This window comes from Vidua chalybeata, chromosome 5 (genome assembly GCF_026979565.1).
Source record: "Vidua chalybeata isolate OUT-0048 chromosome 5, bVidCha1 merged haplotype, whole genome shotgun sequence".
In the NCBI taxonomy this organism is placed as follows: domain Eukaryota; kingdom Metazoa; phylum Chordata; class Aves; order Passeriformes; family Viduidae; genus Vidua; species Vidua chalybeata.
The window spans coordinates 30,100,586-30,116,669 of NC_071534.1; the positions used below are offsets into that span (position 1 = coordinate 30,100,586).

Here is a 16,084-nt window from a genome sequence, read left to right on the forward strand (position 1 = left end):
AAAGAGAAAGAAAATTAAATTAATGTTTTAACTCTTCTGGGTTGAGGGAAGTTCAGAGTAGCCACTATTGTCCTTGACTCTCCTGGGGCTCCATGCAGGAGCCACTTCCAGCAGCCCTTTGAGAGAGGGTAGGAGAAAACTCAAGTCATGGAGCCTGTGCCATCCCTGCACTCTGGTTATTTGTTAACTCTAAGCTAGAATGGAAGGCACCAAAAGCAATTCCCAGCATATTCCCTTCTCTGTCTGGAACTCTGTCCTCCGGGTGGGAGAAAGGAGGACCCAAAAAAGCAAAAAAAACACCTGTCCCAGATGTTTACCTGCTATAATGCCATCCATCTGCTCTAGGGCCGCAGCGAGCATGTCACTTGCATCACTCATCATCTTCTCTCTTCGCAGGAACAATCACCAGCTACACCATAAGGAGCAGTAAAACATCAACGATGTGAGTTGGTCCAGAGCCTCAAATCTGTAATTTAATCTGCAAAAGAGAATTTAATTTCACTGCATGTTCTCTGAATTCAGGCATCACTGCTGTCAGATCAGAAAGAAGACTGGGGCCATTTGCTGGCCACAATAAAACCCAGAGGTATTCATCACAGGGCATGGACTGAGATCGAGGAATCAAAGCACCAACCTGATGACCCAGTTTCTAGTGGCCCATGGCCTGCTCTGCCCACAGGTCCATGCCACTGATAGGGCATCCCACAGAACACCTCAGAAATCCCTTAGGGCACTTCCAGGAATCTCAGAGAAGACACAGGCCTTCTATCACTAAAAGGGAGCTGCAACTCAGCAACAAATCACATCTGTGTCTGCTGTAATTTTCTCCCCAAGAAATAGAAAAAGAGATGTCTGACCACTTGTCTGAGATTTTTGGATGTCTGACAGTCCAGAAGGTCCTAAAATGGAACTGTTTGCTTACAGGCAGGATCTCTCAGATGCCCACGGCTCGCTGGATGTAGTGTGTGTGCATGGACTATCCCTGCTCTGAGTTTAGCCAATTCACATAGTTACAATGCAAACTGATCTCACTCTCAAACTTCTACAAGCCAGAAGTGGTCCCCAAAGAAGTATTTCCAGCAGGCTGGAAAAGCAAGCCTGCCCAACATGCTGCCTGTAGGTGAGCTAGTAAACCAAAAATCCTGATGGGCTACAAGTTAATTTAAGCAGGTGCTTAGGAACTTGGCTGAAGTGGAGCTGCAGTGGTCAGAGGCATTCCCAATCCCTCCAGCCCACCACAGCAGACACACAAACCACCAACATGGCCCAGATTGCCTTGGCTTTCATCTGATACACATGAGACTGCTTCTGCTATAAATACAGCTAGGGAACAAAGCTAAACAAACACCAGGAAGGAAAACTCGCTTTAACCTTTGCATGCCCTGCCATTTGGTTTTTGTATTAGGCCACACCACCGCTGACATTTGCCCCATCATGAGCAATTAAGAAAGTCGTTCACTGTATCTCTGGCATAAGTCCTGGAAAAGAGTCTACTAAAAAAACAATCTGACCAAAAATCCCCATTATAAACTGATTTTTCCCTCCTACAAGTCACCTTATTGGTCTGACCCAGCTGGGAGGTGGCTCTTATTGGAGGCTGCCAGCCAGCTTTGCTGAAATGTTATCCTTAAAATGCCAACAAACATTTCATCTTCCACAACAACATTTTTATTACATGAAGAAGGTCCAAATCCTAAGGTAACCTTTGAAAGACAGCACAAAGACTGCTGTGCTTTTGACAAATGCCTGGTTTTATTACGTGGCTGTCAGAGTCAGAAAAACCAAGAGAACTTTAAACAGTCAAAATACCTGTAAGTGAAGATGTTGCAAATCTTAAAAAATGCAGTAGCATCATAACTGAAGACTTTCAGCCTTGAAGGAGGAAGCCCCCAGTTTTAAGCACAATGTAAACATTCAGCTTCAATCAGTATAAGACCTGACAGAATATGCAGATCCTATAAGACAACTGGTCCGGTGCCTCCACATCTGATAAAAATGAGCAGAAAACACAGCTTTTGCACACACATTCACTTGGACAATAATGAAGATAGTCTCTTTTTTTTATCTGCTTAAGATTTCCTGGCTCTGATATCAGGTCTTGCTCAAATATGGGTGTCTATGAAGGCAGAGTGTGAACAATCTGTTGTGGATTTCCCTCCAAGGGCAACGAACACAGGAGAAAGCCCGGGGAATCTACAGCCCCAGGCAAAACACTGATTCCTCACAGCTCTAAGTGGGAAAAGACCAACAGCACAAAGCAACCACAAACCCACAGAAGCCAATCAATGTTTGGCAATCAGAAGTACACATGAGCTTTTCAAAGTGCCTAAGCACCTCATGGGGTGAGTGAAGAATACGGAGCTTGGCTCTTCTCAGAGGTGCCCAGTGGCATGGCAGGAGGCAATGGGCACATGGAAAAACACAGGGAAGTTCACCTTAGAATTAAAAAGGGGAGAGGGAAAAAAAAAGTCTAAATAAAAAGAAACCATTTTAAAAGCTTTTTTACTATGAGGATGGCAAGTAATAGAAAGGGTCACCCTTTTGGGGTCTCCAACCCTGGAGCTACTCACAGCCCAGCTGGACCCTACATGGCACAGCCTGTCCTGGGCATCCCTGCTCTGGGCAGGGGCTGGGCTGGAGACCTCCAGCGCTGCCTTCCCATCTCAGCATTAGCGAGCTCAGTGAAGCTCATGATCAAGCATTAAACACAGTCCTGGAGGCAGGTAGGAAAGGCTATGTAGGCTAAAAACACACAAAGGAATAGAGTGTTCCCTGACCTTATTTGTTCACACCCCTTGCCCTTGATTCCCACCTTGTGGCTAGGAAACGCATATACTGGGGACAAGGAACTGCTAATTTGTATTTGCACAATATAGGCATGGCTCATAGGCACAGAAAAATCACTATCCTTGCACTTCATCCAGGTACAACCACCCCTGATGTTTGCCAAAAGCACTCCTTGCTTTCCTAAATAGGGAGTTTGTCCATGGTTGTCAGAAATCCCTAAGGCAGCCCTACTGATGGGAGCAGACAGAGGTACCAACAGCATCCAAGAGACTTCCAGGTTACCTGCCTCTGCCTCCAGGGAAAGACATGTCGATTTGTACAGAGCTTCCTCCACTGCTGCTCCCTAAGGAGCTGCACTGCTGAGAGCAGCAGGGAGAAATTGTAAGATAAAACTTACTGAAGCAAGACCCTGCAAACACACAGACCTCCAAAAACTCTTCCACCATTCACAGAGCATATGATAGCAGCCTGAGCAAGCCCACAGCTGAGAAACTTGGAGAGGTGAAATCAAAAAGAACAAAAAGCCCCCAAGCTGAACAGCTGGGGATGACGCAATAAAATCCCATTTCCCTGGTTATTTGGTCCTAAAAGTGGCCATTGAAAACTAGCCTGGAACAGCACATCCTGTTCTGGCCACCTTCCCAGCACAGTGCAGCACATCCAGCAGTCAGGAAGTAAAATTGCTGTGACAGAAAAATAATATTGGAAGTATTCTTCCCTAGCAAAAGCGTAGAATTATTTTTGGTCTTTGCACAACTATCACCAGCATGCGGGGAGGGGGTGGGCAGAGGGCAAAGAAGACCTCATACACCAGGAGAGCAAAGGACCAAACTGCATGGAATCAGAAAAGACAACGAACCCCAGGAGGAAGGGGTGGAAAGGGGAGGTACAGAGGGAGCCAAAGACACCAATCAGCAATCAACAGCCCTCTGTGGGCTACAGGAAAGGGGACAACAATAAAACACCAGCAGATTAATCCCTGTGCCTCCTGAAGGGCACCCTCTGACTTCACAAACTTTGAGAGAAGCCTCAGCTGGCCACGGACGCAGCAGAGCTTTTCCAATATGTATGTTCCACTCTTTCCTCTTTATGGCTTTGGTCTAATACAAATAAAACCTAAGAGAAAACTCAAGGCTTTGGGGTTTTTTCCTTGGCAGTGATTAAGGAAAACCACACAGGTAACGTGAACAAAAATCCATCCTGGACGAGTGCAATGGAGCTCCTTAGGAAAATAATGCATAGCTAATGACGACAAGCAGTTTAAATTCCTTTCATCCACAAAAGCAGGAAGGGGGAAAAGCATAATTTTAACACAGATTGATCTGTGGCATGGCAGATAAATGAGATATCAAGGTGCACACAGGAGACAGAGAGGCAGATGTATGAAATCCAGCCCTGGCATAACGTCACTGACAACACACCTGAGAGGAAAGTACTGACAGTGCCCTGCCTGACAGACAATTTAAAATAAGTTTTCTCTTGCTTTCCAAGAAAATGACAACACTTACCTTCCTGTGTGCACAGCCAGTGCCAGGTGGGGTGTGGGGGACTGTTTGTACATAGGCAGATCCCCCTTTTAGAGCTCCCAGCTGAATACCCTGTTCATGCTGACAAGAACAAGCACCGCTTCATCAAGCCTGTATTTACAACCCACCATAAAAAAACCAAAAATACAATACAAATGCAGCTCTCTCCACTATAATTTATGATTAATCTTATCACTAGCTGGCATTTCTACCCCATCCCTGGCTGTAACAGAGAACGCATAATGTGGTCTTACTTGTTTAACGTCCCTTCCTCTGGTTCAAACGCACCAGCCGGTTGCTAGGGCTGTGCTGTTCACTTTTCAGTAGGTGGAGATTTTTTTATTTTTATTTTTGAATGACATACAAACCCTCTGGCTACAGAGCTGGTGAAGACATACTCCAAACAGCTTACAGAGAAAACAAAATGCTGCCCTGCAAACAAACACAAGGAAAGCTGGAAAAAAAAAACCCAACAAGGGGCTCTGTGAATGGAACTGCAGTCTATTGGATACAAACAGGAAAGCTGCCTAGAAATGTATTTCAACATCTGATCTTTAATTAAGATGGCAGACTTCAAAAAGAAGGGAAAAAAAAGTGCTTAAGCATTTTACATATGTAGGAAATGGTAGTTTTCCCACCCAGAGGCTGCCTCTTTCCCAGATCAAACAGCACACACAGAGGCATCGAGGGCCAACATCTTTGAGCCCATTTTTTTGTTATTTTGGGGGTGGTCTCATTCTGGATCTCCACCTGCAAAACACACCACGCTTTAAAGCCCAGAGGTTCGCAGAGTTAAAGGAATCAGCTGCTTGCTGGCAGGTCTGAAGGCCCAGAGGACACACCGTGCCCTGGATGTCACCGCTCTGAGGGAGGGAGGGCTGGCCTTTTGCTCCACTCGCCTTCCTCTTTGTGCACATGGGCTGCAAATGCTCAGTGTTGGGAAATAAAGCATCAGCTACAGATTATTTTTATGACATGATGTGGTAAGATGGATGACTTAAGTTTCCCAGCTCTCCCATTCACACATGACACTCCTTAAGCCAGGAAATTTTGATACACAGAAATTAAAAACCTTGATTAAGGCTTGTTTCTGAGGGCTGTGGAGAGTAAAAGAGGACCCCCAAGAGCTGGCTGTCACTCCAGAGCAGCCTACCACAAAAGTAAGATAAAAAAGCTAAGAAGTTGCAGTCATCTTTTCTGGGGAGAGTGGAGGGAAAGGCCCTGTTCCACAGCAAAAGACCCTAAATGCTGTCAAAATCCATGTCCTGCATTCTCAGTCCTACATGTACCAGATGACTGCATGAGAGGTCTAAAGCAACTTCTGAATTCATCTCTCTTGCCTCACTACACTAAAACACCACATCCTTAGCAATTAACTTTTACAAAATAAAGCTCTATTTCATCAAGACAAATGCCATTTCAGACATCTATTTCTGCTTTTTCTGGCAGGCCAGAAGATAAACACAAACACACTGAGACTTATTTACAAAATACATTTCAATCACGATTGCAAACAGTTTCAAATGAATTCAATCCAAATCCTTGGCACAGTTTCTCATGGGATATTTTGAAGATGCTCAACTACAGTGCCACCAGTCAGTAGCAGTTTAACACTTACTAATGAATATATTTGGGTAATTTACACTTGGAGTCATTAACATTTCTTCTAATGTAAGTGATGACTCCATTTCAATCCTTCCAGGCCTGGAAGAAGAAACAAAAAAAGAAAACAGATGCTAGTTGAATATATTGCTCTGGTGTTTTGAAAGAAAAGAACAAATTAAGTTTAAAAAGTCAAGTTAGGAAATGCTGGAAATACCTCAATGGGAATAATATAGAAAAATATCTTAGTTTGAGGCAAGGATGGGAATCTAGTAAGGTCCCAGATATGCTTTTGGCCAAGTAATTGAGACATTGTCCCCCTTACCCAAGGTCATCATGTGGAGCCAGGGGTATCCATAACATCATTATGGATAAAAAACAACCCAAATGTTGGCAAAGGCTTACTTTAAACTGATAATGTCTATTTATTTTTATAACTAAAATTATTTTTGAATTTGCTGAGCTGTAGTCAATGACATCAAAGCAATACTGCTCTCCTATTACACAGGACTGCAAACAAAGCAACAAATGTCCCTTTGTTCCCTAAGCCTAGATCCTTTCTTTGTTCCCCGAAGTTCATTATTTCTTTATTATACAACAAATGCTATTTATTTCCTTTAACTGATAAAAATGAATGGAAACACACTGAGGATAAAAGCCCATCCCATAAGTAGGTAAGAAATGTGTAGAGAGAAAAGGTTTCAAGCTGTAGAAATTACTTTAAAGTACTTTAAGAGCACAAAACACAGAAGTCCTTCCAAAATATAAATGTTTATAGCTGGGAAAAACTTACCTCAAATCACACAACTTTTACTACAAACCAGCTGAGTTGCATTCCACAGTTTGCCTTAACATTTGTTAAACACTCTGGTTGTAAATCAAAAGCTCAGCCTCACAAGAGGCTCACATCCTTGAGATCCTTTGACAGAGATGCATACACAGCAAACAGCTTATGTAAACATCCAAAGTCTCTGAGTCAAGGTTTATGGTTTAGATTCATATCCACTTACAAAACAAACCCTTTATTTGGGTCTCCAGCACTGAAATTACTCCGTTTGCTTATCTCTGCTACCCTTCTCCAGCAGCTCTTTTGTTGTTGTTGCAATTGGAAGGAAATTTAGAAACCCGGATTTTACACTGGCAGGTGATGTTGTTTTGTGGGCTCTGAGTGCTGTGACAGGGAGACAGCTACTTACCTGCACAGCAGCTGTGTGACGTTAATACCTGTCTGCACATCCTCTCCAGACTCACTTTCACTCTTTTCATACAAGCAATCCAAGGTCAAATGAAACCTTGTAAAAACAAAACAAAACAAAACAAAAAAACACCCTCCACAGACCACTTCAGGCTGTTCCTGTTTTACTGGTTAACTGTTTAATAGTCTTCCACTCCTCACCTCAGAGAGCCTGAGAACCAGTACATTATTTTCTCACTTGTTTTGCTTGGGTCCACTGATTAGAAAAACAAATGAGATACTAATCCCTGACTCCAAGACTGCTAATTCAAGCAAGGAAATGCCTCACATTCCCTAGCAACATGCTACTGACACACTGTGGCCACACAGGCTACTAAACAAAAGGGGCACTGTTGGGTGACAGGCCAAAAGGTAGTTCTTAAAACTTACCTTAAAACACACCTAGTCCTGAGCATTGACCCACATTTAGATCCCATTTCATTGCTTGTGCCACTTTCTTTCAATGAGCTGCATCCAAAGGTCAAATTCACAAGCCTCCAGATTTGAAAGAATTTGGCTCTAGATTTTGGACCTTCAGGTCTAAGGGTTTCCAGATGCATGCTTTCAGAGTTGACATCCCACAAAGCTGAGGTAGAGGGAACCACCCATAAAAAGTCCATAAATAAATGAAATACATTTAGCCTGAACAGTGTTTTAATAAGCGTCTGCAGAAAACAACAAAAAATCCAATGCCTTATAACTTTGCAGCATCAACTGTTACAAATGGAAAATCTGTGTATATATTGCATCTTTCCCCTTCTATCTGCCTCTGATTTTGCTGTGTTAAGATTTACCTTTCAAGAGTGATATGTAAAACAAGAATGTGATATGTGAAGCACACGTTTGTGTGTGAGGATACTTTTGTTTTTCAAAGACTCCTGATCTCTGAGAACTTGAGCCTGCCAGTACTACCACTGCACCACTGCCACAACATGATTTACCATCTCAACTCTCCTGGCATTTTAAGATTGAAGCAGGGTAAAATTCAACTTGGTTAAGGAATCTTTTTTTTTGCCATGTAATAGAATGGGACTGAATTTTAATGAGTAAAAAATAGGGGAAAAGTGAAAAACAATAAATTGTAGGCTAACTTTCCCTCTGATTTTTTCTCCTCAAAAACTTGTGGACCTCTTCATCTTCTCCTAAACTGAAGCCCTTTGCCAATAACTCATACTGGAGCTTTGCCAACAGCCTTTGTTTAGGTAGCACAATTGAGAGTCTGAGAGAGTCCACATCAAGACAAGCTGCTTTAGGCAGCCATGGGCTTTAATCACTTTTAAAAATGGACATTCTACCTTTGACAGTCCTGAAATACTGAAAGTGGGTTCAAAACACAGACTTCAAATTTTGCATTAGTTCTCAGCTTCGAAAAGGGACAAGTGGTTCACGGGCAAAACAGTCTGAAAAGTGTGTTTGTTCTCCTCAAACAGTGATCTCTGACATTTGATAACTGGAGTGTGCTATCCCACAGCCAGCCAGAGCTCCCACAGTCCCTGCAGAGCAAGGCTGCACAACAATGGGATACCTCTTGCCCAGGCAGCATGGCCCTGTGGGGATGTACTTCCTCCCTCATCCCCTCAGGGTCATCCTCTCCTTGCTCTGGGACACATCCTATGCTGACTGCCCAGCTCCAGAGCCACTCATTGATGTTAGGGTGAAGAAGAGACAGGGAATTTTCCCAGTGCTGCCCCTCCCACACTTTCTCTCAGACACTTCTCCTCCCCACATCCTTCCTTCAATCCCTAGGGAAAGCACAGCTCCAGGGATTTCAAAGCAAAGTTTTTTAGTCTTTTTTATTTTCAGCCAGGGAGCAGAGTGCTGTTGATTTTGTCCTGCTTTTTCAACACCAAAGTCCCAATGCCAAGAGATGAAGGACAAAAGCTGTGTGCTCTCAGCTCCAAAAGAGGACCTTTCTCTTCTGAATGCTGCACTGGTGAGTAGCAAGTAAACAAATCCCAAAACCCCCTCTACTACTACTACTACAGCAGCTTTAAGGAACCATATGCTGCCCACACCATTACTTGCCTGGGGAGCCATGTGTCCTGCCTACCCTTGTGCCAGCTTTGCTCCTCAGCACAGAAGCAATTTAGCAGCCAGGACACAGGAATCAGCTCTTCTGCTGCTCATTCCTTTCTCCTGAAAGCCTACAGATGGCTCTTAGGGGTAGAGATGTTGTCTTCTCCATCCTCCTCTTGCACAAGTGACACCTCCTCACCATCCCTTGCAGAAAGATGGTTTCAGTCTTGCAACTTCTAGCATCATCCAAGCCTAAAAAACTCGGTGAAGCAGGGGCTGAGCTGTGCTTGAGGCTCAGAGTTCACAAGACAAAGACATCAGTGCTAGGGGAACAGAAACAATGCTGGGGTGGGCTGGAGGGCTATATGGGTAAGGATAATACATTCATGGTTGATAGTGAAGGGTAGGAGGGCTTCACCAGCAAGGCAGAGGGAGGCAGCAGATCAGCAGCAAGCCAGAGCTGTGGCCTCTGCAGGAAAAGAGCTTTAAACACAACTGGGCCCAGCCCTACACTCTGCTCTTTCTCCTGCAGCAGGAAGAGAAGAGAAACTGGGGAGAAAATGGCTGGAAGAGAAGGAAGTGTCTTCTTTCTGCTGCTTCCCCTGTAAGAGAGAAAGGTCTAGGGATGGAAGGGAGCAGCCACTCTCCATCCCATGGCCAAGCCTCTGGGCATATGTAGGAGGGGGGACTATCCCATCCCTCACCCCATCAGCAAGATGAGCAGAAAGTGTTGGCTTTGCAACTGAGGAAGATGCAGTTCATGGGATGAAGATAAATCCTAGCACTCAGAAAATAAAGATATGCTTACATCAAGAGATGTCTGATACCCAGCTGGGGCAGAACTGCAGCTGCTGCAAACCAACATGGATTTCTCTGGGATAACAAGGCACTGAGACTGGAGTTATTTACTACAGGTATTCTAAGCATGAAACTATTGTTTTATTATATAAAACAATGAAAAATGTCTGTTTCTTTTGATACAGCAATAAACTGTGGTTAATTACTGACCTTACCAATAGTGGGCTGCCTTTAGCAGACAGGGCTGTAACACATTAAAATGGAGAAGAAGATAACTTTTAAGAGCAGTTTACAAGAAAGTTTACAGCCCAATTGCAGCAGTTCAGCGTGAATACACCTATAAGTCACCTGGTTTGGGTATCCAGAGCAGTCTAATTGAAACAAGGGGCTACAAAACTTTCTTTGTAGGCACAGGATCAGCAGTAAATGGGCTAGCACACAGCACAGGTGGGGCCACAATCCAAGTCAACAAGTCTGAAGCAAACTTAGGTGTGGCTAAATCCCATGACAACAACAATAATGTAGAAATACCATCACATGCAAGAGCTGAACTGCCCCTCTCCATTATTAAATATCTGCCCCATGTTTAAGCCAGATTTACTCTGGAAAGGCTCTTCTGGAAAGCCAGTTTTACCCCTCAAGCTCTCTCAAAACTCGAGGTCTTCCAGAGGAGTCATTCCACCAGGATATTAGCTTTCATTAGGAAAGAACAGCATTATTAAGGCACATGGATGCTGAAGGAAGTTTTGTGATCTATGAATATTCTGGAAGTTTGAACATAGAAAGGCCTTTATTTGACATGAACTATAGTAAGGCATAGAAGGGAAGGAAGGCATGGGGAAGCAAGATCACCTGACTTTTTTAAAGTCTGTAGTAGAGAAAAAAAATCCTGACTGTTTAACAGTTTCCATTCCCTCAACCTACAGATCTAATTAAAATAAACCTTCAAAAATATTAAAATATTAATAATATTTTAAGATTTTTAATTAAAACACTGAATAAATTCAAATATGTTTTATGACATAGACCAAAAGCAACCTCAGTGTTGTCTCAAAGTCATATTGGGAGAAAGTGGCTCTTGTGTAACTTCACACTTTTCTAACTTTCAACAGTTCCACTGTAAGAAATGATAGCAAGGATGGAACAATACATCTAGGATTAAAAACTCCCAAGCCCATTATTTATACATATCTAATTAGCTCCTCCTGCACACATACACACACAGACCCTGAGCACTGGGAACTGCTAATATAATTCCTGCAATTAAAAACTTCAATGCCAGAATCCTTGTCTGCTAAAAGAAAAAACAACCACCACTCTCCTCCAGCACAGCTGGGCATGTTTGTACAGGAGTGGATGCCCAACCCTAAAACAAAGCTCAGCTCCAAGATGTGAACTCTCCCAAAGTTCAAGGTATTTATTAGAAACTTGTAATCCAGCACCACAGACCACCTTGGACTCCAATAGAGTGACCAATGCAAATCAGAAATTTGGGGAGTTTACGCACTGTGGTTTTGTTCAGCCATAACAGAGATCTCTGCTGATCATGGGCTAACAGTGCTGAACAAGTTTCACTCAGTAACAGCTTTTGCTTTGGTTTACCCCTCAGAGGCCATGTTAACTTTTGTTGTGTCAGGGACACTGGCAGTGCAGACAGATGGGTAAAGGACAACTCGCCTGCCACCATGTGAAAGCAAAACTAGCACAGAATAGTTCAAGGCCAACATTTATGAAGGCTTGGACGCATTAATGACCCTCAGTATTTCCATACAAATCTTTCTCTGAATACATAATCTCAAGATAAAGCTTCAAAAACCTTGAGGGATCAGACACACTTATAATGTTACACTTCTTTGAAGTACTTTTCCCTTTGTATTTCGACCACACTTCAAAGTTTTCCTACTTACATACAAATCAAATTAGACATCTGATGCTAAAAGAAGCAGACACTGAAAGTGTTTCACACTTTCCCAACCTTTGGGGGTGGTGGGGCAAGACTCAGTCTCATAGAAAGAAAGGTGTATATTAACCATAGGCTGATTTTCACTATACCAGCTGGCCAAGGAGGAGTTCTTCATGTATCAAAGGTCTAACAGAACCAGGGTACACTTCCGTCCCCCATCTGTGGCTGAAGATCCTGGTCCCAAAGAACAACACAAGTTTAACCTGTAGGATGCAAACTGACTCACTGCCAGCAAGTGGGAATTTGTGATTAATAGAAGTGCCCAGTGCATGAAAGCAACAGGAGGGAGGAGGCTGGGACAAAACCAAGGTACACCAGTACTGGCAAAGCCCTTATGTGGTTTAATTGGAGTGAGTTGATCATCTTCAATGGTTTTCTTAAGAGGCAAAGGGAAAAACTCAACCCGACTCCCAAACACTGCGAAAGTTGCCATGGAAACGGATAGGGGGTGGCTGGCAAGATGCACCAAGTTTTGTGCTTCAATTGAAGACCTTTTTGGAACCATTGAAATAAAAAAAATGATCCTAGAACTGTCCTGTACTACCATGCAAAAAAAAACCCACAGGAAACAAACCAACCAGAAGAATGCAAAACCCCACCCCAAAGAACAGAAGTACACAAATCATTTCATTTTCTCATCATGAACCGGCAGCTTCCTCAGCAACCACGCGAACATCTGGGGCCAAATCCTTTGTGGTATACAAGGAGACACTGGAATTACCTGGAGATAGTCTTGCATGTTCTCAAGCACTTAATGCATTTTAAAATGTTTTTTCTTGCTTCATATATAACAGATCTATACAAATAACTACTTAAAACTATTGCCTCCTGTGCTTCCCGTTTTGGGGCTGAGTGTTTTTCCATGTGTTTACTGAGCCATCACTGGAGGGATGGTTTCAGGGAGGTTATATTTAGCTCTGAAGAACTAAAGATGTTTTTTCCCTGGCTAAAGTTAGGAAAGGATCCTCCCTTAGAGGAGGATCTTACACTCACTGTGCTGAACACAAAAAGCACTGAGACAAGGCTAGTTTGGGCTTGCAGAAGACACTGGCGATGCCAAGGCCTCAGCCATAATGATCCTGCTGCTTATAATGGGAAAAGAAAATCCAAAACTGGAACAAATGTTTGCTTTATATGTACAACAGAACTTCAGTTTCATCCCTGTTTAGGAAAAGAAACATCACTTATTTCAGGGTGGAATTGTCATACATCTTCACACAGGGCTCGTGTCAGTACAGCCCCTCTCAGGGACAGCTCAACATTTATTTACCACTCCATGGAAACAGGCTGCAGCAGGGGTATTTTGGCAGCTCTGCATGGCTGCCACTTCAGTCACTGGACAGAAATGGGGACAGCTCTACATCACAAGCACATTGAACTGCTCACAGAAAAATCTATTGCTGCACCCACCTCTCCAGCAGCGCTACAAAACCCCTTCAGCCACCACCCTCCTTACAGTACCAAACTGCCACCTACCTACATGGATTCATCCACTTCAAGATTTTGCTGGTAAGACACAGCTACCACGGTGGTTTACCTCAGAGATGTTCAGGTCTTCTTGATAAACTCTGTTATTTTTGCAAATTAATTATTATCATATAATCAGAGAATGGTTTGAGTTGGAAGGCACATTAAAGATCATCCTGTTCCATCCCCCTGCCATGGGCAGGGACACCTTCCACTATATCCCAAGTTGCTCAGAGCTACATCCAAACTGGCCTTGGACACTGTCAGGGATGGGGCAGCCACAGCTGCTCTGGACACCCTGTGCCAAAGCTTCCCCTACCCTCACAGGGAAGAATTTTTTCCCAATATCCAATCTAAACCTGATCTCTGTCAGTGTGAAGCCATTCCTCCTTGTCCTGTCACTCCAGGCCCTTGTCAAGAGTCTCTCTCCCTCTTTCCTGTGGGCTCCCTTCAGGCACTGCAAGGCCACACTGAGGTCACCCCAAGCCTTCTCCTCTCCAGGCTGACCAATCCCAATTCCCTCAGCCTTTCCTCCCAGCAGAGCTGCTCCATCCCTCTGATCCCCTTGGTGTCCCTGCTCTGGCCTGACTCCAGCAGCTCCCTGTCCTTCCTGTGCTGGGCCCAGGACTGGATGCAGCCCTGCAGGGGGGTCTCAGCAGAGTGGGGCAGAGGGGCAGAATCCTCCCTGCCCTGCTGGCTTGGGGCTCTGGGTGCAGCCCAGGATGCATCCCTTAACACAAGTGTGTTCCTCCTGGTACTACAGCTTTGGAAGTACTGAAATGTTATTTAGTATGTTTCAGACAATGATCTCTTCCCTTTGGTGACCAGGGACAGGACCTCAGGGAGAAGTACAGACCTGTGTCGGGAAGTTTAAGCTGGGGCTTTTACAAACACACACAGAAAAAGAAGGGGAAAAAATGTCAGAACAGGTATCTCTGCGTGGTTACAAGCAGAGATCTATGGCAGAGAAAGTATCTAAGTCATGCTGTTGGATTTTGGGATTTGTTTTTTGCCCTTTATTAAAATTGTTGGCAGGTCTAAGTTTCTGTTTCCTGCAAAAGTCTCAATGATCATAAATGCATTTAGGCCTCTCCTAGTATTTATGAAATATCAGTTCCTGCTCCTGTACTTGACTTGCAAGTGAAATCTGCCATTTTAAGGAGATAATCTTAAGCAGCTTTCTGAGAAATGTCAAGAATTCTAAATTGCCATTTCTGTGCTCTGGTTTGGGGTGGATTTTTTTTCCTCTCCCCTAATATTCTATTTAAACTGTCTTTAAAAAGAAAATGGAGCGTTGCCCAAGATGTAGTAGCATGATGTGCAGTATTTTACAGATTGTGAGATCTTAATCCATATTTTCAGCTGATTAAAAACCTTCCAAAAAGTAGGGGTTTCATTCCCTGTTGCATTATTGTGTTTAAAAAATCAAGACTTAGGAAAGTAACATGAACAAGACAATTGCTTCCATGGCATCCCGTTTTTCTAAACTAAGTCTCAGTATCAATGAAACAAGAGATAATGTCCAGTCACGCTCGTAACCATTAGTGAGGAGTGGAAGGAAGGGACTTAGCACAAGTGTGCACTTGGCAGGGAAGAAAGAGGTGTGAGTAAGGTACCTAGGATGTTTCCAAAGGCAGCCTGCTTGAGTACACAGGTAAGGAAGTCAACCTCATCTGACCATGCACCTGAGGGCTTGAGAAGAAGACAGTTACCACCAGCCTTACAGTGAGTGACCAGTGACTTATGCCCAGAGGGTGGCACTCCAGCTACCTGGGCTGCCCAGGGAGCTTGCAGGGGGAAGGAGGAAAACCAACAGATTATGGGACAGAGGACTTCTTCAGGCCTGAAACCAACACTGAGAAGCCAGACCATGGCCAGACAGCTGCAATCCTCCTTTCAGTCAGAGGAAATAATTCCACATGGTTGCTGGCGAGTTCCCATGCCACAGGCACTCCTCAGGCTATACTCAGCAGTGGTTCTGTCAGCTGAGACCACCTGTTCTGTACTCACACAACACCTCAACCTGTGGTAACCCTGCCCAAGAGGCTCTCCTGGTACTGCAGCAATGTGGATCAAGGTAGGAAACTTCCATCTTAGTCAACAATTTTTAACTTGTACACAGCAGTGTGCCAATATGCTGTAAAACAGCCATTATTTTCTAATTCCAGCTGCCAAACCCAAGAGAGCTAACCTGACTGAAGACAGACATGAAGGTGAAGTATACTGGGCATTAAATCTAAAGAAACAGCTTAGCTAAATCAGTCACCCAGAAGGGCTTAGCTTAAACATTGCTCACCTGAGTTGGGGCTCCTGTTACTCTGGTCTTCATGGCTATTTTAAGGGGTGAACCTACCCAGGTAGAGCACACATTCAACTTAGTGCAAAATTCTCACCAGTGGGAACTTCTCACTTGTGGGAACTTTGCACCAGTGAGGAAAAAAGACAGCACTCCATGTGGCAATAGCATCCAGGAATATGAAGCACATCTCCACACTGCTGCGAAAGCCAAGCTCAGTGCAAGTGGATATTCAACTTGTGCCTGAGCAATTTTTATCTCATAAACAACCAACACTATACTCCTCTGCAGATTTCAAAACACTAATTTCAAATCCTTTACAACTGGCCACGGTACAAAGGAGAGAAGAGTCAACTTATTTCTCACTGACACTAGAATTGTAGTAGTGCTCTTTT

General features: G+C 43.8%; 1 protein-coding gene across 6 annotated transcripts in view; it reads right to left on the reverse strand.

Moving 5' to 3' along the window:
* Positions 1-16,084, reverse strand: part of PPFIBP1 (PPFIA binding protein 1) — a 102,729-nt gene that overhangs the window by 47,091 nt on the left and 39,554 nt on the right. For all 6 annotated transcript variants that reach the window (XM_053942229.1, XM_053942235.1, XM_053942231.1 and 3 more), the window contains exon 3: positions 318-478. In XM_053942229.1, coding sequence (XP_053798204.1) covers positions 318-381 — 64 coding nt within the window. In that variant the 5' untranslated portion in view covers positions 382-478. The remainder of the gene's footprint in view (positions 1-317; positions 479-16,084) is intronic.